Source organism: Micromys minutus (genome assembly GCF_963924665.1).
Source record: "Micromys minutus genome assembly, chromosome: 29".
NCBI lineage: Eukaryota > Metazoa > Chordata > Mammalia > Rodentia > Muridae > Micromys > Micromys minutus.
In genome coordinates this window covers 16,763,932-16,789,142 of record NC_137964.1, presented here as the reverse complement: position 1 = coordinate 16,789,142, position 25,211 = coordinate 16,763,932, and the positions used below count along the sequence as shown (strand labels likewise).

At 45.0% G+C, this 25,211-nt stretch overlaps 1 protein-coding gene across 5 annotated transcripts in view; it reads right to left on the bottom strand.

Annotated features, from left to right (window-relative positions):
* Positions 1-16,145, bottom strand: part of AUTS2 (activator of transcription and developmental regulator AUTS2) — a gene marked incomplete at its 5' end in the record, with an annotated part of 1,029,376 nt that extends 1,013,231 nt beyond the window's left edge. For all 5 annotated transcript variants that reach the window (XM_080941138.1, XM_080941139.1, XM_080941141.1 and 2 more), the window contains one exon: positions 15,837-16,145. In XM_080941138.1, the coding sequence (XP_080797264.1) occupies positions 15,837-16,145 (309 nt within the window). The remainder of the gene's footprint in view (positions 1-15,836) is intronic.
* Between the last annotated feature and the right edge of the window lie 9,066 nt (positions 16,146-25,211).

Genomic DNA, 25,211 nt, shown 5'->3' with positions numbered 1-25,211 from the left:
CTACTCTCATCTACTCTCATCTAAATGACCCCAAATGAAGTCATCCCAACACTGGCCTGCTTTGTGCTCACATTCAGGAAAACTGAGGCTGAGGGAATATCCCAGAATAATAACTGGACACAAGACATGAAAACTGGGGGCGGGGGGGTTGGGGGAAGCACTCCTGAGGCACCATCCTGCTCATGATTGGAGCAAAGCTATAACAATACGCTCAGGAAAAGAGTGATCAGGATCTACCTTTACAGATTTGTCACCCAGTCTAGCACTAAGCCATGGATACAAAGCATGGTGACCTGTCCTCTGACACTGTAATCTCATCTTGAAGACGACTGAGTGTTTTTGCATGTCATGTTTTCTGATGCTGCTGCTGTCAGCATGCCATGGGGGCACTTCTTGGAAAATGGAGGAAAGAACAAAGCACATCGTTAGGAAAGCAATTATATGCAGTAGTAACCATTTTACGGTGGCCATATGGACTGTGTTTCAACAACATAATTTCCAATCAGGACAAGTGTACATATTTCTCTCTGTTCCTAATCCCAGGTACAACATACTAAATGAAATAAATGTGCCTCAGAAATATGGATGGCAGATGTGGGAATCTACATAATGTTACAGAATGTTCGTCTGTAATCAGAGAATATCCACTGCCCTGAGAGAGAGTCACACCCATCTCTGCTGGCCATCTTCAGTCTCCTTAATTGGACACATCCCCCTGAGTCTAAGCAAGGTATAAAAAGAAGCAGAAGAATTCACAGTTTTAAATCTGAATCAGACTGTCTTGTAAAACTTGCAGTGTGCACATACATAAGAACCAAAGGGTATGAAATCATCTTTAAACCCTGGACCTGAAGGTGTGGCTCCTATTATACCATATTTTGACAGTAGTTAAATTTTAGAAGTCCTGGGTTAGCTTGTATCCCCTGAAATTACAATGTCTAAAGAAGTAACTCCACTGTTTTCCCATTTTAGAGATGGAAAGGGATAACTGCTTACTGAGGAAGCAGGAGAGAGTGGGTAAAGCAGCCTGCTGGAAACAGGAGGGAAGAAACAGCTTCTTCCTATCAAAGAGAAATACTCCTCTGAAAATTCAGGCCCCGTGAGAAGAATAAGGCAAGGATGTCTTCAAACTCTACCTGTCCCTAACCTCAAGGTCCTTAGCCAGGTGTGAACCCTTTCATCCTAGAAAACTATGGAAGCGCATCCCAGCCCCGGGGAGCTGCAGGAGGGGACTCTGGATAATGTACAGTACTTTAAATGCAGTTGGGATTTCCATAAGAATCAATCTAACAGCCAGAGTCATTAGCATACTCTTTGTAGTATAAACAAACCTCAACTGGGTGGAGAGAGAACAATTTGAAAATGTGCTCAGAATAATGAAAGGAAACAATGGCAAGGAAATAATGGACTAGTCTGTCACCAGGTATCTTCCAGAAATAGATATCAAGAAAAGCTAGAGCTATTTCGCACGCTCTTTCATGGGGGAAGAATGGAGTGCCTGTAGTTTAAAAATAAATAAATAAAATAAAATAAAACCCAGCACCAGTAATAAGATCTCTTTTATTGTGGACTATCTTCCCAAGAGAAGTAAGTGGCACTTCCTACAGTAGTTTAAGAGCAGACAAAATAACACAGGCATCTGTTAGTAAAATAAGTTAGTTTATAAGCACGGGGAGCCTAGCACAGGCTACCAGTTCCTTCTCTGGTCTCACATGGTTGCTAAAGGAGGCTGCCTAGTACATCAGTGACAAAGAACATACAATGGTTTAGTCACACCCCAGCTTCAGTCTCAAGAACCTGACCTATTGCTCTTGGGAAGGCTTAAATATCTACCTACTGATGTTATTTAAGATAAGGCCAGATTTTAATGCACACAAACAGAGAGGGGACTGCACCACCAACTAGACTACAAGCAAACTATATGAAGCACTATCAGTAAGATGGCCATAGTGTAGTTTCCGTTTGTCTGACACAGTACCCCAGTCCGGTCTTGAACTTGCTAAGTAGTTAAGGACATCACAGTACTTCAACTCCTTGCCTCCACCTCCAGAGTACTTGAAGTACCATGTATATTATCATGCCAATTTATGTGGATCAAAGCCAGGGCCTTCCGCATGCCAGCCAAGTACTCTGTTCTCAAGTGAGCTACATCCCCAGCCCATAAGCCTCAGGGTTTAAAGGGAAAACGGGATGCTCAGTGACCAGGGATTTCCCAGCATACAACAGGCCCTGGATTCCATTAGCTCAGGAACGGGATGAGAGTGGTAAGGAGGACAGACAAGAAGACAGAAAGAAAACAACTTTCTGCAACAATTAGGTATGGTACTTACCCAGCCCCCACCCTTTTATCGCCAGGATAGTTCTCATCAACAGCAAGAGAACCAAACGTGGTTTCTACCAGGGACCCATGAGAGGCTCAGAAAATGAGTCCCTATTTTTAAAAGGAGTGTCAAAGAGTGAGAAGCCTAAGCCTTCAAGTCTGCCCTAAACTGCTGCAGATCTTTGGTCTTGGATGAGTTGATACCCTCTCCAAGCTTCAGTTGCATCAACTGTAAAAACAGACTCCATTCCTTTGTTCACAGCATCCTTCTAAGACACAGAGGATGAGAAACTGGAAGCACAAAGCCTGGCTCAGAGCAAGTGCTACATACACACGTGCCTACACGTCTTTTCAGAGGTTTTTGTTCTGGTTATTTTGTTTCGTTTTAAGAAACAGGTCGACAATAAATAAGGGTTGTCTGAATGCCTACTTTACATAGATTGCCCGCTAGAGAAAGCAACAGTTTTAAGAGCTTTAAAATATCTCTTGCAGGATATCTGGAGGGAGAGTGCAGGGACAAGTCAGAGAACACAGAGAAATGAAACAAGATGTTAAAAATAAAGGGAGAAAATGCTGGTTCTCTCTTTCCCAAGGTCCTAGTACTAACTCCAGTTGATACCCAGGAAACCATTACAGCATACAGAACAGTCCGAGGGAAAAAGCAGTAACACCTGAACCTTCCCATTGGCTCCCAGAGGAAACACAAAGCATGTCTTGTCATAGTTAACACTTCAAAGATTCCTTTAGACTAGGGCCCAAGATCTCAATCTGTGAGAACAGCATTTCAAAAAGATGAAATAGAAGTTAGCAAAGCTAAATAAATGAATACATCTCTCTGACTTAATCCATGTCCCAATCTCCAGATTATCGGGAATATAGTGACACTAATAATACTATTATTATCATCTGTGATTCAGTTAAATTAATCACAGTTTGAAATACAGATCAAAAGACAAGAAGCAGGGAGATGCAAGGGCAAAGGAACCTGCTGTAGAGCTTGATGGCCAGAATTCCATCCCTAGGATGCACAGCGTGCAGAGAAAGAAACGACTCCTGAAATTTGTCCTCTTAACCTGTGTGCACATTTAAGCAAGGGGACAGATGGGCACACACACACACACACACACACGGTCACACACGTACAAATACATGCAAAATTTAAATTATCTACTTAGTAGCCAAGGGAGATATATCTGACACTTTCCAATATTACGTAAGACAACTTTCAAACATGGGAAAATGATGTACTTCACTATTTTAAAACCATTGTTTTCCTCGCACAGGAGGTCACCTAGAACAATCTGGACCATCTCAGTGTTAGACTAATGAACCATTTTAAATTAAACAACCAACTGTCTGACTGAGCAAGTTTCAACACTCAGGTGTGAAGTCTCACCTCCCAGCACTGTGGCTGAATTATCCCCTTGCCTCTCACCTACAATTATCATTTGCTGACTCCCCTAGGTACCTCCCAGCTACCACAGATCCTTTGAGGCTCACATCTGGAAATAAAAACTCCCTCTGGGGGCCTCCTATGCTTTGGGAGAGAGAGGAAGAAGAAAAACAAGAGCTTCATGCTGGCATAGACGGTTTCTGAAAATACCTTTTTTGACACACAGGGTGAAGGCAAATTGATTAAATGAAACCCTTACGTTCCCCTTAGTTAGAGGTAATTTTTTTTTTTTCTTAATAGAGTAAATTCACATCACGGTTCTTCTAGAGGTCAACCTCTTCCATCTAGACCAATCCCAAAAAAATGAGTGAAAGATATTTCTCTCAGCCGAGAGAGAACATAATTAGACGTTTTGATTAGAGCATTTTTCTCCCCTGTTTAACAAGATATAACAGATGCCCTCGACTTTACTAATAACAACACAGCCCTGCTGTTGGCACCCTTACAATTTTAAAACTGAAGTGTCATATGGAAAAATTGCAGCAAGGGTGTCTCTGTACAATCCTGACTCGGACGTGGTCATGACATGCCTGGACCCCCCAATGGAACAGATATGGAAATCATTCTCCATATTCATAGCCACAAGCCCCCCCCCCCCGCTTGGCGTGAGATCTGAATGACAAGGGCTTAGTCCAATCACCATCAATTATTGCTGGAAGACCAAGTAAGGTATGAAGCCTGAAGGAAGACATGAAATTCTCAGTCATTTCCTTCCAGGGAACACAAGAAGACGGGAGATGTGAAGCACAGAGAGCCATGCCCACCAAGCACGACTTGATGGCTAGTTTGTTGTTTTTCTTTTAAGGTCTGTTTTTATTACTTTTAAGTGGGTGTGTGCATGTGTCTGGGTATGTCCATCTGTGCATAGTTCTTCCGGAGACCACAGGTGTCCCCTGGAGCTGCAGCTGCAGCAGTTATAAGCTGTACCACAACGAGTACTGGGAACTGAACTCAGATTCTTGCAAGACCAGCAATCACTCCTAACCACTGAGCCAACTCTTCAGTTCCGAAGGGTTAGTTTTGAACAGTCAACTAATGTGCCAAAGGCTAGAATCAGCTGAGAATAGCACTTTCCTCCAGTTTCCTCGACAGAGAAATTATCTAGATCAGGATGGACTGTAGTCCAAAGAATCACTTTGAATGTGGGAGGCATCATTCCCTAGGCTAGGAGTCCTAAGGAGTGAGAGTCAAGAAGGTAATAGCAAGCAGGTAGCAAGGATGCCAGTGTTTCTCTCTGCTTAGCTGTCGATGTGGTATGATTGGCTGTGTGAAATTCTTGCCACTGTGACTCCCGTGATGATAGACTGTAACCTGGAATTGTGAGCTAAGTAAATCCTTTCCTCCTCTAAGCTGCTCTTTGACATTTTGGTGGTGAGCCTAGCCTTTAACGGCTGAGCCATCTCTCCTGTCCCCTAAGTTGTTTTTGGACAGGGTGTTTCATCACAGCAACATAAATAAAACTAGAACACATGACTACCAAAATCCCAGCTTCCCTGCAGAGAGAAGCACTATGCTTGGTAAAAAGAACTCATTTTTCACAGCAAGATTCCCCCCGACATCTGATCCAATTTACAAAAATTCGATTTATACCAACTTTGTCAACAGATCAGCCCAGGGAGCATAACTAGAGATAGGTCTACATTTTAAATGGGAGGCAAGGCCTCTCTGATTGAAGTTCAAACTCAAACATCCTGGTTTAACAGCTCCATTAATGACATTAAGCACAGATCTAAAGATTACTCAGCCCCTTTGTCAGTTGCATGTGTTATTTATGGGACAACCTATCAATCATGTCTTCCTCTGATTATTTCCTACATTCTGGTCCTAGGCTATTTGGTCTGCCAAATTAATACATTCCATCATTGCTGCAAATCTAAACAATGGTCGGTAAAAGATTAATAAAATAGTTGGGCTCTCTCTGCAACCACATACACACCCAGAGAGATTCATCAATGTCTTTTTATTTGCATATCTGGCTGACTGCCCCTGCAGCAAACACGAAAGCGCAAAGCACAGGTATCCTGGATTCTGGCTTGCACTTAATTCAGGGTGTCAATCTGCTTCTGTTCTAATTACATCCATCTTGATATGTTATTACAATCCCACGGAAAACTTCTTTCCATAATATGAATGGTTATAAACATACACGCATGGCAAACAGTTGTTATAAATTTCCTCATTCAGCAATAAACACAAATGCCTTAGCCAGCACAATCATGTGAATCTTGTATTTTAAGTCCTTCAGAAGGAAGTTTGAATATTCATCTCAAATATACGCCAAAGTTCCTCTGTTGCATATATTCTGCTATCAGTATCGATGAAATTGTTCTGTTTCCCTAGGTTACCATTCTGAAGAAAATAACTTAATCCCCACTCAAAAAAAGTGAACAGTGTGAAGTAGGCCACAATGTCATCTTATATCCAAGTAATTATCTTTCCACTGGACATTCAAGAATGAGAAGCCAACATTTTCTTGACAGAAGAGTGGGAAAGGAGAGTTTAAAACAATGCATCTGTAGGAAGGAGCGATGAATTTCAAGGTAGTGCACTACTCGGGGAACATGTGGGATGGGGGAAGAATGTTTTTAAAGGTTCCTGATATTAAGTAACCAACACAATATTATCAAAGAAAAATAGGAAGTTTCTATGGGTGTTCCTCTTGATTTTTGTTTTTAAAACCTTCCTTCTGGGCTACAGATGTACCTCGGTTGGTAGACATACACACAGCTCTGGGCTCAATCTCCAGCAGTGTAGAAACTAGAGCTGCTGATGCATACCTGTGACCCCAGAACTCAGGATCAGGAGTTCAAGGTCACCCTAAACTACACAGAAATTCCAAGGCTGGGAGTGGGGAGCCCCTGACGAAAAATTTAACAGAGCTTTCTTCCATGATCCCCAATCCTTGTACTCACCAGCACGAAGGGAAAATAGTCCCCTACTTTCATTGGGTAATAGTTGGGACCTCTGAGCCCCAGTAAGATCTGGAGCAGATCAGTTCTTCCTTGAGAACTATTTCCATTTGTAAAATGAGGGACAGAAAGAACTGTGCTACCAGGGACAACATCTGTGCAAAGAACACCAAGATGGTGGCTTAGAAAGCATAGTCTCCAGATGTGGAGTGAAATGGATCTGAAGACTACTCAGAGGAAGTTCAGCTCTGAATTTAAGGATAATCCCTCCTTAAAGACTGAATTCCTCAAATTAATCTCAAAACTAATTTTCTCAAGTAACCTCAGACAGAGAACACTGTATCAAGAAATAAGGAATCTACACACACAATTATTAAATTCTTGTCTCCCTCTTTTGCCCCCTGAGAAGGCTTACTTTCACTTAAAATGTATTGGAGCATTTCTTAGTTCAGGTGACGACCTTCACGATTGTTGTCAACCAGTAAGGAAGAAATGAGTGGAAGTCAGAGTCATTTTTATCATGAAACTGAAAGCAATTGATATTCTAATGACAAGCTATTGTCTTTGCATCATTTTCTTGTATTTCCCATTCTTTTTTAACTACGATAGACAGTTCACTAAAGGATGCTTAATTAGCAACCTTTAGCCAATGGGGGAGGGAGGGGCTGCAGGGGAGAGGGCAAATGAGCAGACACTAAAAGTAAAAGGAAAGAAGAAAAGATGACAGGGATGACTTTGATCCCAGCACCAGACAGACAGAGTCAAGTGAACTTCATGAGTTCTAGGCCAATGTGCGCTACATAATGAGTTACAGACTTGCCAGGACCACAAATTGAGATCCTGTCTCCAGGAGAAGAAAGGAGGGAGGGAGGGAAGGAGAGAAGGGAGGAGGGAAAGAAAAAGGAAGAATAATAGTCATTATTTCAGTGTAACAACAGAGGGACAGTTGCAGTACTGGATAATGGTTGTGATATTCTAAAACATCACAACCAGCAGAAACTACAAATACCTAATATAAGGGTTGCTTTGTAGCTGAAAAGGTTAAGTGTAAGAACAACGAGGAAAATGACATTTCTCACTTATCACTACAACTTGACTATGGCAATGGTTTATTTTAGGACTCAAAATTTAGCTACAGTTGGAAGTATCAAATCTCACCCACACAACCAAGGGTCACGGTGTGTTTGTAGGCAGTGGTCCAGTTAGTAGCTACTCTAAAGTACTTTTTTTTTAATTGAACTAAAGTACTTTTAAGAGCTCTTCTGATGCAACTTAATCCTCACCCTTACTAGCCATCACTTTCACTCATGTGCACTATAAACTTTCTCCTTTTCCTCTATGGATCTCATTTTTACTACACTCAGGCTTTACCAGGTTCTGATACCAAGAGCATAAACTACTATGAGGTATACCGACTAGCCAAAATGACAGTAAAGTATTAAACAAGTATGTCTGCTTATTAGCACGCATGAGTTTGAACTAAGAGATCATAAAGAGCACAAGCAATCCTCTAACCAGGAGTTAACAGTACCAGAGTACCCCAGATCGTCACGGTTCAAATAATGAAAACTTAGGAATGCTGAAGTTTTCACATTTATGTCACAACTTCCCAAATACTTTTCTTTTCATAATCTGCATCCCTACCTGTGGTAACTCTTTCAGCAAGGGGAAGAAAGCTGGACGTGGGGAAGCAGGGAGCAGGGAGGTGCTGCATAATGTAACTGGACCCAGAAATGAGTGTGTGAAAGAAAGGCATTTAATGAGTCCAGGTCCCCTTAAAAATACATGGGATTGGAGACTGGACAGAGAAGCCTGTGCTGACAGAGTCCCTTCCTAAGTACGCAAAAGCTGTCAGGTGGTGTGAAACCACTCACTTTTTCCTGCAGTCACTAAAAGCAACAGAAATTTTAAAATAATAATAATAATAATAATAATAATAATAAAGACCTATCTGTTCTTTGTGATCCTGGCTGATACCAAGACATAATTAAAAAAAAAAAAAAAAAAAAAAAACAAGATACTCCTTGTTCTACATGGGAAACAGAGGATGTGAAGAAACAGCTCACACCAGATGAGAAAAAAAAAAAATGGCACACCTTAGAGCCTCTCTCTTCAAATCTAAGTCCCCCATTTTCAGCTGAAACAGGTGAACCAACAGGAGACCTACATTCAGAGAACAGCTTAAGGTTATGTATTAGAAGTACTTCTGCCCTAGCTAACAGTATGTCCCGAACTGTTTTGAGTTTCCCTGGTCTTGATTGTTACCTAATTAACTACTGCAGTCTTCTTTCAAATTTCAAAAGCGTTCTGAATCTACTTAAATTTTGCAGACTGCCATCAAATAAGGTAGAATGCTGTCCTTTTACCAGGTGGTTTCCCTCCCTCTGCAGCATATGGGGTGTAATTCCAGCGCTGGAGTGCAGGGGAAGTGTTGAGGAGAGGCTGCCTCTTCATTTCCACAGAGTGAAACTACATTTAGTGATTTGTAAATATATACCTGTTCAAAACTAGGTAAAATGACTGAAACCCACTCTCAGCACTAGTGCACACACACACACACACACACACACACACACACACACACACTCGCACTTTACCAGTCAGCATCATCAATCATCTCATCATGGAGACCTAGATTATTTAACAATAATCCCAACAGTTGTTTTCTGTGCTTAAGGACTTTCTTGTTTTAGCAATCTCTCAAACTAAATAATCACCTTCTACTTTTGGCAGTAATTTTAAAAATACAGCTTTATATACAAGTGTCCCAGAATCTCTATCACAGCAAATTACTCTTTGATTTTGTTTTATAGTAGTGCTGGAAGACTTAACCCAGAGCCTTGCACATGCTAGGTTACCACTGAGCTACACTCCCAAAAACCCAAAAAACAAAACAAAAAACAAAAGCCATTTATTAACCTTTTTCCAAATAAGTGTTAAGGGAACACCCCTCTCAGAACCAATCACTAACTTCAGGGTCCACTCTTTCATCTGCTGACTCATTTGCATCTTACCCAACATCGCTAAAGCAGTTAATCTCCACAGCTAACAAGAGCCACAGGGAGTCATCCTACGCAGGGCTTCAAATTCACCTCACATAAAGACTCCTCCAGTGAATCTTTGCTTCAGAGTGAAACACACAAGTTCAGTGAGTATGGTAAAAAGCTTGAGTTCGTGCACACATGCAATTCTCTCTCACACTCCCCCTCCCCCAGTCACTCACAAAGTACTCAGAATGCACAGTTCTCAGAACTGAAATGCTGAGACTTGACCTCGCTCAGCAATCGCACAGCCGAACTTTGCAAGACAGAAAGAACACCAGTGAAGAAAAGACTGGTCCCTGCCTTTCCCTGGCTCTGTATCAGCACTGGAGATGCTCTGACCCTCTGTGAATTACCACTTGTGCTGCAAGCCAAGAGCCAGCTAACCAGAAACCTTTGTTTTAACACCAATGTCAAGTTCCTTTCTCATCCCAACCTTCCTTTTCAGGTTGCTAAGGGGCAGCAATACATGAAACTAGAAGGGACCGAGGGAAGATAAAAGCACTGGCTGGAGGGCAACTTGGTGGCATCAGAATCAAGCAGCTGTCATACCGAGAAAGAGCTATTAGAGAGAAGGGTTCACCAACACTCACCTCTTGGTGAGGTTAGGGGGAAAAAAAAAAAACAGTTAACATGAGGCAGAAAAGTACGTGGATGTCTCTCTATTAATATCACCACAGACCCCACCAGCCATCCTGCAGCAGCCTCTGGTACAACTGCCTCCAAGGCTGAGCTTCTACACCCTACCCTCAATCCAATCCTCCCCCACCCCCAACTCTCTGAGATCACCAAACACCAAGATCTGGAATGGGTTCTCTCACAGCTTAACCCATATTCCCTACTGATTTATAGATGCAATGCTGAGAATTAAAATGTCCTGTGGCCAGTGAGATTCAGGAGGTAAGGCACGCTCTATTTCTTCCTCTGATAATCAAAATCCACACTCAAGTAAAGACTTTTAGTTCTGGCAGAACGAGTCATTCTAAGACATATTAGAGAACGGATCATTCTGCTCTAGGAGGAACCTGCACAGAGCTAGGTTCTGTTCCTGCAATCTTTCTAACAGAAGACTGAGAAAAAGGATGCTTTAAGACGTGACATCCCAAGGAGGCTCACAGAACGACTTAGAAAATCCAAGTCTGGCTGGTGAGTCTCCTGGTCACCTAAGAAGAACTTCTTTGATACTACTGTGCTCATCCCTCCCAGCCTTCTTGGCCCTTGGTCTTAATTGTTCAGTGACTTCTTGTTGGCCTTCTTCCTGTGTCGCCTTCTTTATTTCTTCAGAAGGCTCTCCCACTTTTCACTACTATCTTATCTACAATCACTACACCCTTCTAGGGCCCATCTTTTCCAGGAGGAACTTCTCAAGGGCTGGGGATGTAATTCAGTTAGCAGGCTTTCTTACACACACACAAAGCCCCCAGCACAGCCAAAATAAGGGATGGGGTAGATACCTATTTTCCCAGCACTCAGAAGGTGGAGGGAGGAAGATCACAAGTTCATTGTCATCCTCCATTACACAGTCAGTTTGAACCCAGCCTAGGGTGCGTGAGACCATGTCTCAAAACACACACGCTCTCTCCTCTCTAAAAGTCTACTTGAGTTAACATGATTCAAGCGCCTGTTTCAAAGCCGTTTTGTAGGCATTAGATTTAACTTACCAGCTATATTGCGTCTTTCCAGATGTTATAAACATCTCCTGGTGTCTTGCACATATTAAGCACTCCATAAATGGGCACGAGGAACATGGTAAACTTAGTAAGTGAAATCTCAAAAAGAAATTACTAGCACCTACTAGACCTAAGAGATAAATGTGCCAAATTCCATATAAAAGACTTAATAGACCACTGATGTGTGGGTGAGCTCTGAAGCAGAACCAGGAAGTGATGGTCACAGGAGAGCCTGTATTTGATCCTCTACGCACCAGAATTGAGTCCCTCCCCCCCCCCACGCCGACAACCCCCTTTTCTTTTCACAACACTACAGCACTAACTGACTTGTCTGACAAAACTACCAGTGTCATCTTTCCTTTGCTGTGGCCAGCTTTACAAAAAGAAATATCCAAGTTACAAAGAAGGATCTGGGGAGAAATAACAGACTTGCAAAGTCAAATTTTCGGGCACAATACTACTTGCGGCTTCCTAATAGAAACCTAAAGAATTTTGAGAAGCACCTTAGCTGATACACCAGTACATCCTGTTAGTACCAGGGTATCAACATTTCCCATTTATACTTTGATTACTAGAAACCATGTTGTGTTGGGTTTTGTTGTTGTTTTGTTTAAAAAAAAAAAAAAAAAAAAAAAAAAAAAGAACATGAATGCCAAGTGGGACAGCATGTAAGCCTAGCTCTCTGAAGCAGAAGGAGTTTGCTGAGTGTTCAGGGCTAGCCTGTGCTACATAACAAGACCATGCCCACTACCCCCAAAAACTAAAACAAACATTTAGAGTTACTTGCCCTCATCCTAACATCCGAAGAGTACCCAAACACGAAATAGTGTTTCTAAACGGCACTTCTGCTTCTCAACTGTGTCATGAGAAAAACACACCGTTCAACTTTAGCCTCCTTACCTACCCTCTTATCTTCCATCATGAGACTCTTTGTAATCACATACTTGAACTTCAGGGCACAATTACTCAAGACAAGTATCCCTGCAGAATATGCAACTACCTCAGCCAGTTTCACTGCCTATAGTGTGTGGGAGATGCCAAATTGCCCTCTGAGCTGCCCATCTTCTTCAATAAAAGCCTAACCATTGTAAAGAAGAAGCATAGAATTGCAGGCTTCCATTATAGCCTAGTATCTGTGAAAACATAGCTGGCCCGGAAGTATTTACTTCAAAATATTCCATTATCACTTTGGAGCTGAAGGAAGGAAGGAAGAAAGGAAGGAGGGAAGGAAGGAAGGAAAGAAGGAAGTCGCAGCTACTAAGAAGCCCCTGACAGTTTGTCTATTCACAACCTAAGTATGTGATCCATAAATCTGCCAGAAATGACTCCAATCTGGTGTAATTTATAAGCCTAACTGTCTGTCCAAGCCAATACCTATGGCTTCTTGATGATTCATGGCAAAGGTGATTTTCATTCACAAGCATAAGTATTTTATGTATTTAGGGTAACTCTTGGTATCTGTGGTAATTCTTAACACACACATTTCTACCTAAGTTCATAGCTGAATTGCCTACTTCTTCAGAAGCCTTCATATTTCTTGGTGACGGTTCAGTAAGTCTTTCAAATTTAGTGTAGTGAACATCAGAGACTCTAACAGTCACTACAAGCTTAGGTTCTGACCATCCAACATGGACACAGCGAGTTAACAGCCAATGTACATTTTGCTCACTACTACTACCCCCACCACCAAAAAAAAGGTAAACATGGCTATTATCTTCCTATGGATGGTTTTAACAGGCTTACTAACAGGTTTTCTAAAATATCTGAACTTCTGAAAACATGACCAGACAGAATATGTCTGTTATTATAAACTGTTAACTTACTGAGGAGAGATAATGGTACCGTGAAGATTTCTAAAGTCATCAGAGTCACTTATACATAGTTCAGAGGTTAATGCAGAAATATTTACAGACACCGTCACAGCACGTCTGAAAGATGAGAGGGAGCTCAGTGAACTATAGAAGAAGCAAGGTATGAATTGTAAGTTGTGGAGTCTGGGGGTATCGAGTGCCTTGGAGTTTATTCCACTGTTCCGTCTACTTTCTTGTGCAAAATTGTCTTTCAAAGTTAGATCCTTTATACCAGTGCACCACTAGGCAAGTGATATTGTGGTGAGCATGAAAGTGTCATAGCATTCAGCTAACCAAATCATCCTCAGGCTTTAAATCTAGAAAAGTAGCTGAGAAGCAAACTGCATCCGCAGAAAGACGTGTGGCATTCGGGGTACAGTCTGAACTAACCTTCTTTTAAAATTATAAATTTTAAGGCTTAAAACAAAACCACCGAAATAGGCACATTTTCTAGCAAAACATAAAGCCAAATAGTTACTTACACGAAACACAAAACAAGTGCACAACTTACTTCCATCTCCACCTGGCCTTCAACAGTGATGAGAAGACACAGATTCCGCCCCCCCCCCCCTTGCTGACTAAGTGGGGCCACCCAACAGGTCATGACAACTACCCAGAAAGCAGAACCACTTGTAAGCAGTGTTTTCAAGTTCTTTCCTTCACCAACCATAGGCAGCCATGCTGAGCCAAATCCCATTCTCTCTTGGGATATGTGATGCCATTACAACGCCCGTTTTAAAGCCAGAAAGAGGTCATACTGCAATAACCCATCCACCTTTGCAAAGTTAAGAAACACAGTTATAAGCATCCTGAATGCTGACACTCAACACTTAAAGCCCAGAGCGCCAACTCTAAAACCAATGATTAAACCAAGTACAAGCATCAAAATCTTGGGTCACCACCAGCACCAGCAGCAGCATGCTTTCTTCCTTCCTCCCCAACCAGTAGCTACTGGCCACTGGCCACCACCATCAGCCCCATCCAAAGCACTTTACAAAAATGAACAAGACTGACTGACAGGAAGACTGTCTTTTTAAAAAACACTTAAACTTGAAATCCAAACACAGATCTAGAACCAACAACCTAAACCTGTACCGTGAGTGCATGTAAGGCTTAAGCTTTCATTAACAAAGCTTACTTTGGCACCTCTGAAACAATACCACCATAACAGCACAAAATAAATAAATAAATAATAAGTAAAGAAATAAAGGAAAAGGGAAAAGTTTCCTCACACTATTATGTCAGGTGCCATGAAAGGCTACAAACTAACCGTATTTGTGCTGGATCATCTCAGGAGAACCTCAGAACCTCCTGTATGTGGTTGTGGGTATTGAGGGTGGGGAAAGGGAGGTAGAGGAGGAAAGAAAGCAGCTAAATGTTTACAAACCAATGACCAATCCTAGCACCAAATCAAATCTGCCCAGGCAAAGATACTTTTCTGTGACCCCTGGACTGTCTCCCTCCAGTTCCTTCCATCCAACAAACAAACACACACACACACACACACACACACACACACACACACACACACACACACCAGGAGCCTCTTAACAGGCAGGAAAATGTGCATTTGGAAAACCAAGGCTGCCTGCAGGTGCCTAAGGAATAAAGACAGACACACAAACAGATACACAAAGCCAATCATTGGGGGGGGGCACATACAGAAAGGAAAAGAGGGACAATTGGTGACAAGCCCTTCAGCAGCCAGCTAGGATTTTATTCTTGCCTCCTACCAGCCCTCCCTGGTGTACCTTCTGTCCTTCAACTAAATTGTTCATGTACACATACGTACAGACACAAAAACACACCCTACACACAAATGTATGTGTGTGGGCAATATTGTCATTAACCCTTTCTGCAATACAGCCCCATGCAAAACATAGAAGGATATTCCATCCTTTCCTCTTGTCCCCTCCTCCCTCCTTTCTCCCAACAAGGAGAAAACGCCCCCTTCCCCAGCTTCACCAAAAAAGGGGGGAGGGGGGTACAGAAAAGCCACAAAACCCTAGCAGCCTCTGATCCCCAGGACATCCAGAAAAGGCATATACTAGACAGACTAACACACACACACACACACACACACACACACACACACACACACAAGCATGTGAACATATGGCTCTGTAAAAAGCACACAGAGAACAGTCCACAGGCGCCCCAAACCCAAGCAAAGACTTCCACCAGCCAAGAAGCCATGATTGGGGAGGTAGAAAAGGAGGAAAGGAGTGGGGGCAGAGCCATCCGTGGAGAAGGGGGGCGCATTGTTGTGATACCCGAACCCCTTTCTTTCCATCCATCTGCTGTGGAGAGAGGTGGGGGTGCAGGAAGGGGGCGCAGGGGAAAGGCAAGCTGGACAAGAACGAAACCAGTAGAAGACCAGACCAGGCATACCGCTTGGCGATTCCCTCCTTACTGCTGCCTCTCTGCCCCAGCTCCCCCAACACACAACCCCACACCCAACAATAAGACCTCGGCCGAAACAGACAGCTTCGAGAGCGGCGGGGGAGGCAAGAAAATTGGGGTGCAGCCGCGTGGGGGGTGTCATGCATAAAAGGAAACCATGGGGGGAACAGGAAAGAGGGTTCCCCCTTACCTCCAGCGCTTCAAAAGTAACAAAGCTGGTCATGGCAAATCCATCAATGATGTCCTCTTCGGCTGAGGTGGACTCTCTGCGCTTCCTCCGCGGGGGTCTGGGCCGGGACGGGGCGGAGGATGGGGGCTTTCCATTGTCTTCCTTGTCGGAGCCCGACGATGAAGCCAGAGAAGGAGCCCGGGTCCGGCCGGTTCCTATACCACCCGCCGCACCGGTTCCTAACCCGGCCCGGGAGCGTCTCTCCCGGTCTCGCTGTGATCGCGACCTCCGCTTTTTCCGGAGTCCATGTCCCCGCGTCGGGCCATCCATGGTTCTTTTAACCGCGCCGGGGATCTTCCCCGTTCGCCTACCCGCGCGCCACAGGCTCGGGCCGCGGCCACACACACACACACACACACACACACACACACACACACACACACACCCCAAGAAGAAGAAAAATTGACACCGAGCCCCCCCTCCTCCTGTATGGGCTTTTCCCTCCAGCCGCGAGGAAGGGCGCAGGGGAGAAGGCGGCTGGGAGGAATAAAAAAAAGAGAGAGAAGAAGAAGCCGAAGAAGAACAAGAAGGGAGGGCAAGGGGAAAAAGGAGAAAGAAAAAAAGGGGGAAGGGGCGGGGAGACGGGGAGGGAGGGACAGGGAAGCGAGAGGGCGAAGTGTGGGGCTACCCTCTGCACCGAGGGTCGGAGATGCCTGCGAACAGCGCCGAGCAAAGTAATGGCTGAACACACAGGTCTCCTTTACAGAGGAAAGAGGGGAAAAAAAAAATAACTCACCAAGCAGGCAATAAATCAGAATAGCGGAATGCTTTGATCAAGAGACTGGGGAAGCCCTCCCCGCGGCCATGCTCGCTCCCCACCACTGAAATCGCCTTGCTTCTCGCTTTCTCTAGCGAGCCACCCCCCCCCCGAAAATTAAAAAAAAAAAAAAAAAAAAAAAAAGCCCGAGGTCCGAAAAGGTCACGGTGAAGTGAGGGGTGGGTGGCAATGAACTTCACCCGCCCCCTCGTGCAGGAAAACACCCCACACCTCCGCCTCTCTCACACACTAGTCTCGCAGAAAAACTCACTCCCGGGCTCCCAGTCTTTTTTTAAAGAAATGCATCCAAGGGAAGCCAGGGCTGGAGAGCGAGCAGAGAGGGGCGAGACCCCCCAGAGAGGGGAGCATAACCACGCAATCACGAGCGGAGACAGAGGTTGCCCGAGGAAAGGAGGAAGGGAAGGAGGAGGACGCTGAAGCAGTTGTGGGATTTTTTTTCCCCCTTTTTTTTCGGTCTTCGAGGGGGGGGGAGAAAAAGATGAAAGAAGAGAAGAATTGCAAAGCCTGGCGCGTGCCACCGACCCCCTCCTCACATACACATGCACGCACGCACACACACAAATTGTCTCCCCCACCCCCAGTTACAGAGGTCACCCTTCCTCCAAAAAAAAAAATATTATAAAAGGGGGGGGGGTGTTGAGTCAGTCAATGAGGAAAGCAAAGAGCAGTCTCCAACCCGAGATACACCGGTGTGGTGCCGCCGCCTCTTCTTCCCGTCGCCCCGCCTGAGGAAGAAGCGTTTGGAGATGCCGCTCGCTCGCTCGCTCGCAGCTAACGCTGCCTCTGCCGCCGCCGCCGGAGCCCGGAGCCCGACGGTGCACGGCGTGTCCCCGGGCGGCTGCAGCCAGAGCCCGGGCACGGCCTCATCCTCCGCCCGCCTCGCTCACACAGCGCCCGCTCCTCCCCCTCCGGCCGGCCCACCGCCGCCGCCCGCCTCGGCCCAGCCCCGCGCCCGCCCGCTTGCCGTCTCTCTCTCTCCCCCTCCCCTCGCTCGCGCGCGCGCGCGCGTGCTCACTCCCTCTCTCTCGTCCTCTCTCCTCTCCTTCTCTCGCTCGCACTCTCTCTCTCTCTCTCTCTCTCTCTCTCTCTCTCTCTCTCTCTCTCTCGCTCGCTCTCTCGCTCTCTCTCTCTGTCTCTCTCTCTCTCTCGCTCTCTCTCTCTCTCTCTCTCTCTCTCTCTCTCTCTCTCTCTCACACACACGCGCGCGCACTCGAGCTCGCTGGCCGGCGAGCGCTCTGGAAGACCGCCCTCTTCGCGCCTCGCTCTGCGCGCGCTCCCGTGGACCGCCCTCCTGGCTCTCCACGCGCTCCCGAGAGCCACCCCCTCCCCTCACGCCTGGCTCGGCGCGCTCCCGAGGGCCGCCCCCTTTTCCCCAACCCCTCGCGGGCTCCGGAGAATCTCTCACGCCTCGTTCTCTCCTCCGCAACCCTCCGCCGGGCACCACGGGGCGCGCTCCCGAGGGCCGCCCCTTCCACTCATGCACCACTAGCTGCGCGCTCCCGAGAAAAGCCCCTCCCCTCGCTCTCTCTCTCTCTCCCACGCGCGTTCCCGTTCACCTCCTCCCGCGCGCCTCGGGCCCGGCTGGATCACGTGACCCGCCCCCCTCCCCTAGTTGTAGAGTGTGTAGAAAGCAAAAAGGCTGAGGGGCTGGCCACCGCTCCACGAGCCCAGGGCATGCGCGCTGGGGCGGCCGGGCCTGCGCACTTGGGGGCGGAAAGGGTCTCAAGAGGCTGTGGGGTATGTTGGAGGGGTCGGTCACCGGGACGGTGTGGAGTTGAAGTTCGAGGGCGTGGAGGCTGCCCCAACATCCCGCCAAACGCACGGAGGACTCGCGCGCGCGCACGCGTGCCAGGCACCTTTCTCCGGACACTTGCTCCGGGAGTGCCTTATCTCTTACCACTCCTGGAGCTCTTGCTGGCTCAACTACTCTGAAGTACCTCTAGGTGTTTTGCCTGCGCGCACGCGCGCGCACGGTGCCAAAAAAAAAAAAAAAAAAAAAAAATCAAAATAAAGAGAGCGTGCAGCGGGAGGAGGTGCAAAGCATGGAACCAAAGAGGGTGCACTTTTGGGGGACAAGAAGGATGGCCTAGTGCTGAGTCCAGTCGCACAGAGACAGCCAACAGGCAAGAGCTGGACACCCCCCACTCACCGGCTCTGCACGGTAGAAAACCGAATGCCTGAGTGCCCCTGAACCCAGATGACCCCCGGCCTGCACCTTTGGTCTCCCTGTAGGAGACAGAGCCAGACACCGCGAACATGAACCTGGAGCTAGGGACTGAGTAACTCGGGGACATCCCAGCCTGAGAATCCTTTAGACTCCAAATCGCCATCCCCCTTGCTGAAGGAGGATGGAGCAGAGGTGGCTTCCCTACGTTTTCCAGCACAATGTAACTGATGCTTATAAAAAGTTGTATTAAAGAGCTGACTACAGCCCAGAATCGATCAACCAAAGCGACCAGCCTCTCTGGATAAAATAGCTGTGCGTTTTTTCAGGGCACTTGGAAATTGATCTATACTCACGGACAGTCTTCTCTCAGCAATCTCTTAGTTGCTTCGCTTTCTGTCCAAGCACATAAACACCGTAGCACATCACCCCCTCACCCCTAGCAACCCACACTTGGCATAAAGGAAGAGAAAACAAACTGACATTAATTGTTCACAATGAGCCAGGCACCGTGTTACAATGCTTTGTATGCCATTTCTACTGTCCTGAACCCCAGTTTGCACAAAACCTAACTAGAAGGTCAGAAGCAGTAGAAGAGGAAAAAACGAACGGTTCTCAAATGGGAGGGCGGATGGACGCTTTTTTTTTTCTTACGTTCGACAGAGATTAGGGCTTCACAACTGTAGGTTCAGGGAATACAGTGGCACCCCAAACAGAGACGTGTTTGACTCTTATTTTCTGACAACTGAGTCTCTTTGTCTTAACACTTCCAGAGTTAGTGGTTGGTTTCTCAATACTTTGTTCTGAAATCGCACTCCAGCTTTCCTGTTTGGGGAGCCCAGGTCTGTGAGCACATGGGTAGTGGAAGACAAGGAGACAGAAGAGAGCAAGTGAAGTGTGAATAAGACGGGCTTTATGTCTGTCCAGGGGAACAAACCATTTAACCTTAGGCAAGACTTTCAAATGACTAATTTTCTCATCTTGTAAATCAAAGAAGTTCAATTAAATGTTCAAAAAGTTCCCTTTCAAGTCTCCCAAGGCCTTCTTGAAAACACAGCATCTTTTTTTAGTACATCCTGTGCTTCCCCCCCCCCCCTTGAGAATGGTGTTGTGTGATATCTGAATTTATTAGGGAACAGAGTGGCACCTTCCAAAATCACTTAGCTATACTGACTGTTGCTGCCCCTGGAGCAATCACTTAAATTCAGACTTCCGCACTGAACATGCCTGTGTTAACTTCTAGGGTGCTGTTCCCTGCAGGGGCTGAAACCCATGCTGAGGCTATGAAGCAAATTCCTCAAAACAGAGGCAGGTTCCTTGTCATTCACAGCAAGGGACTTGGGCTCATTTACAGGTTTCTAGGATATTCTAATTTTCTTTTTGTTGCTGTGATTTGAAAGAAAAAAAAAAGACTCTCTAAATGAAAACATTTTGAGGAGCAAAGAGTTTACTTGGCTTAGGCTTCCAGGTTACACTCTATCTCTGAGGGAAGTCAGGACAGGAACCTGGCAGAGGCACTCTACCCTCTTCTAACTTAGTTACAGACCCCAGGATCACCTGCTCAGGGATGGTACCACCTACAGAGGCCTGGGCCTCCCACCTCAATCCACAAGCCAATTCCTCCACAGACTTGGCAAACGACCGACCGGTGATTTGGGTCATCCCCACATTGAGACTCCCTCAGATGACTCTGGGCTGCGTCAAGTTGGCAGCTGAAGCAAACGGGGACAGATGTAAAGACTGACTTCAATATGGACAAGAGTCTAGGAAACTAGGAAGTAACGTTGCAAGCAGAGTCACTTTTCACAAACTTTGGAGATTGGGCTTTGAAAAGTGTGAAATTGTCAAATATAATAAAAAGGCATTATATTGGTGACTTTTCAGAGCAGCCCTTGACAGTCTGTCTTTAAAGAGTAATGTCTAGTTGGGGCGAAAGTGGATCGTAATATACTGTATCCAAGAACCTTGCCTCTGGCAAGAGTAATTTGCAAACGTATTTTGGGATAATGTTTAAATGATTTTTTTTCAGGGTCCAAATGTAGTGCTCACTAGAATTGGTAATGGCTTTTGGGGGTCAGGATTTCATCGTATTCTTCCATCGGAGAATTGAAATTATTTATGGGCTACATTGCTCTTATTTGCCTCTGAATCTCCATCTCATCTGTTTTGATCACTAATGAATGATTAATAATACTGCATAATAAGCTAAGCAATTACTGTGCATGGCACTGTTCCAAGGGTATTAAAATAATATCTCAATTAATCCTCAGAAGTTATATTTTGGTGTATGAGTTTATATATGAGTATGTGTGGGGGCAGGGTCTGCACACACACACACACACACACACATACACACACACACACACACACACACACACACACAGGTGTGTACCTTCTGGAATGCATGGAGACTTCAGAGGGGAATGTCAGATGTACTGCTCCGTCACTATCCATCTCATTTAAGACAGATTCTCTCGTTGAATGTGGAGTTAGGCTGACAACCAACAAACCCCAGCCATCTTTCTTTCCAGTCCTCAACAGGGTCGAAATTAAAGGTGGGCATGGCCATGTTTCACTTTTTCAGTAGAAGCTTGAGATTTTTGGGCTCTCCTGATCACACAGTGAGTGCCCCGTGGTTGGTGGAGCCATCTCTCCAGCCTAATTTCTGCAAGTTTTAAGAGATATCTCATGACAGGCAGTATAGTTACGGGTCTTTTATCTGCAGATTGGGCTGGACTTGAACTCAGATCCCCCTACTTCTGCTGAAAGAGTTTCAAGACAGTCAGGGCTACACATAGAAAAACCCTATGTGGAAGAAACGGGAAGGAAGGAAGAAAGGAAGAAAGGAAGAAAGAAAGGAAGGAAGGAAGAAAGGAAGGAAGGAATGAAGGAAGGGAGACAGACTTCACTGTGCAGTATTTATAGAGTAAGCTGGGGCTTCTTGTTCAGCACCTGATTCACTCTTAAGCCTGTTACAGAACAGAACCGGAAGTGTAAAAAGATTTCGTCAGGCTGTGTTCAAGGAGAAATGTATGCAAATCAGCGTGCAAGCACCCAAGTCCTACCCTGTATAGATCTGCTGAAAGAATCTTGAATACTGTCTTAGTTGGGGTTTCCATTGCTCTGACCAGAAACATCTTGGGAAGGAAAGGGTTTATTTCATCTTACAGCTTGTAGCCCATCTTCCAGGGAAGTAAGATCTTGAGGGGAGAGCTGAAGCAGAGGCCATGGAAGAGTGCTGCTTGCTGGCTTACTCTTCGTGGCTTCCTCAGCCTACCTACTTAGAGCACCCAGGATCAGCAGCCCAGGAGTAGCACTACCTCCACTGAACTAGGCTCTACCACACCAATGTTCACAGGGCTGCCCACAGGACAGTCGAGTGGGGTATTTCTCTCAGTTGAGTTTCCCTCCTCCAAAAACGACTCTAGCCTGTGTCAAGTTGACAAAAAAGCAAGTCAGCACAAATGGAAAGATCATGTCAGGGAAAGGTAAGAATGATTCCATAGAGAAAATTTCCATGAATGGTAGGTTTCTCTGGTTCCAATGCAAGGAGTCTGAATTTCAAGGAAAATTCTTGGGGTTGGAGAGATGGTTTGGCTGTTTAAAGTACATTGCTCTTACAAAGAACCTGGATTTGATTCCAAGCACTCACACGGTAGCTCACAAACTCCAGTTCTGAAAGATTCAATGCCCTCTTCTCGCCTTCTCTGCCAATGGGCACATACATGGTGCACATACATAAAGACATGTAGGCATATAATAAAATGAGCAAATCTTTAAAAAGAAAAACAATAAAGATTCTGTTCTGGTTAGTGTTTTTTTTTTAAGATTTATTATAATATATAAGTACACTATAGCTGTCAGACACACCAGAGAGGGTATCAGATCTCATTACAGACAGTTGTGAGCAGTCAGTGCTCTTAACCACTGAGCCATCTCTCCAGGCCTTGGTTACTGTCTTGAGACAGGTCTCATATAGCCCAGGCTAGCCTCGAACTTTTTATGTGGCTGAGGACAACACTGAATTCCCTAATCCTAAGCCTCCTGAGCACTGGGACTAGACATATTCTATCATACCCAGATTTTTTATGCATTGCTGGAAATAGAGCCAAGTTCTTAGAACATTCTAGGCAAGCACTCTGTAGGCTGAGCCTCATCCCAACTACGAGAACACATTATATCTCAACCATTTTTTCCCCAATCTCTGAGTCTCCCACTCACAAATCCTAGGCTTGGTACCAGGTTTTCTGTATGACTAAATTTTTATAATCCTCTACCCTGAACTCTGTACTCTGCCAACATGGTAATTATTAGCACATCATTCTTGATGTTACATCCCAGTATATAATATTTGAATTTAATTTATTAGGAGAATTGATTTTTTTAACTCAAGGCAGCTAAGGTTTATGTTTTGCTCGTTTATAACTCTCGGTTACTTTGTGGGCATGTCTGCGCAGAGACCAGACACACAAGCGGGATGTTTAATGATCTATCCCTATGCTGTCTCCAAATGAGAAAATAAGGAAACAAACGCATTTAGCTTCTCTTCTTTAACCCTCCTAAGTTGTTTTTAATAATAGCTCTTCCTGGGAGAAGTGATAACTTGTCTTAACTGACAGGCAGACCATCAGCAATAACATTGTTGTAAGTTTGCCCTAATTATCACCTGCTGGGTTGCTGTTGTTGTTGGTTTGTTTTTTTTTTTTTTTCCTATACACATTTGGAAGTTGTTTTTCAAACAGTAGTTTTAATGTTTGGGGGTGGGGAGGAAGAGCCATGAGGGGACATACAGTTCAATTTGTTAAGCATTCTTTCTATTTCCATGACATCGAAAGACAAACTTTCATCATCTCTGCAGGGATCTCTGGTGAGTGACACAGCCATCAACCCAGATTCCTCAGGCTGGGCTGTAGGAAGCCAAGGAAAGATGCTTGCTGCTGACCAGGTGATGCTTTTCTGAGAGGGCAGTTGGATGCAGCAAATTTAAGATGCTTCACATACACACACACACACACACACACACACACACACACACACACACACCACGTACACTCACAAAACAAACAAAAAAACCTTCCTAGCCAGTATCTTTAACCCTTCTCAGAGCATTATTTATATTCCAAGTCTTACTTGACATGCTCAGGTAGAAAAATTAATGGATAGCTCAAAAAAAATTATTTTGGTGATTCCTTGAAGCTACCAATGACAGAGGTCCATGTTTATATGTGATCAGGAACTTGCAAATCAATATTCTATTGGAGTCAGTAAATGACTCCTAAAAAGCTGGGGGTTTTGTTGTTTGTTTTGTTTTTTGTTTTGTTTTGGTTTTTTTTTGGGAGGGGTTAGTTATATGTATGTGTGCCTGAGTATGAATGTGAACCCATAGAGGTCAAAAGAAGGCATCAGCTACCTACAGCTGGACTCCACAGGAGGTTATGAACTGCTGGACGTGAGCACTAGAAAATAATGTGATTCCTCTGTAGGCACAGCAAGTACTCTAACCACTGAGCCACCTCTCCAGCTCTGTGATTTTTATTGTTTCTCTGAAGAGAAGTATGTCCATAAACACGATTCAGATCAGACAACATCCCCAGTTGAGGGAAGTATATACACTTAGGAAATATTTCACAGATAAAATAGGAGGCTCAGGATGTAACACTGTGGTAAATTACATGTTTGGTTATGCACAAGGCTCTCTATTAGAACCTCAGTTCCACAAAATAATTAAAAAAAAAAACATATTGGCCAGCGGACTGCGGAGCCTGATGACCAAGTTCCTTCTTTGGGATACACACAGGAGAACTCTCACTCACTTGCACATATTCCCACAAGCACGCACACACCAACTCTCACAGGTTGTTCTCCACCGCACACACCTGTGCTCTGGCACAGACAAGGAAATGTAACTTAAAATTATACTACATCTAATAACAAATTACACAGTCTGGAGGACCTCTGCGAGGTCCTATTTTACAAACGCTAGGGTTTACTTGGAGTGTGGATTTGGGCTGATACACACATACCATGGCCCGTACATGGAGGTCAGAGGACAGCTTGCAGAAGGCAGCCTGGTTCCCTCCTTCTACCGTGTAGGTCCCAAGGATCAAAATCAGATCGTCTGACACTTTTTGTCAGCCTAAGTCCCAAATATCTAAAAGGGACTCTGAAGGGACGCAGGCTTGGGATGAATTTGGAACCAGACTTGGCAGCATGTCCCTTTAATTCCAGCGCGGACAATGCAGAAGCAGAGGATCAAAAGTTTTAAGCCAGGTCAGACTACACAGTAAAACCTTGTCTCCAAACATAGCACAGTAAAAGACGGCTCCAGCTGAATGTGGGGATGCACGCCTGTAATCCCTCCAGTCCTGCCGATGGAAACAGGAAGGTCTAAAGT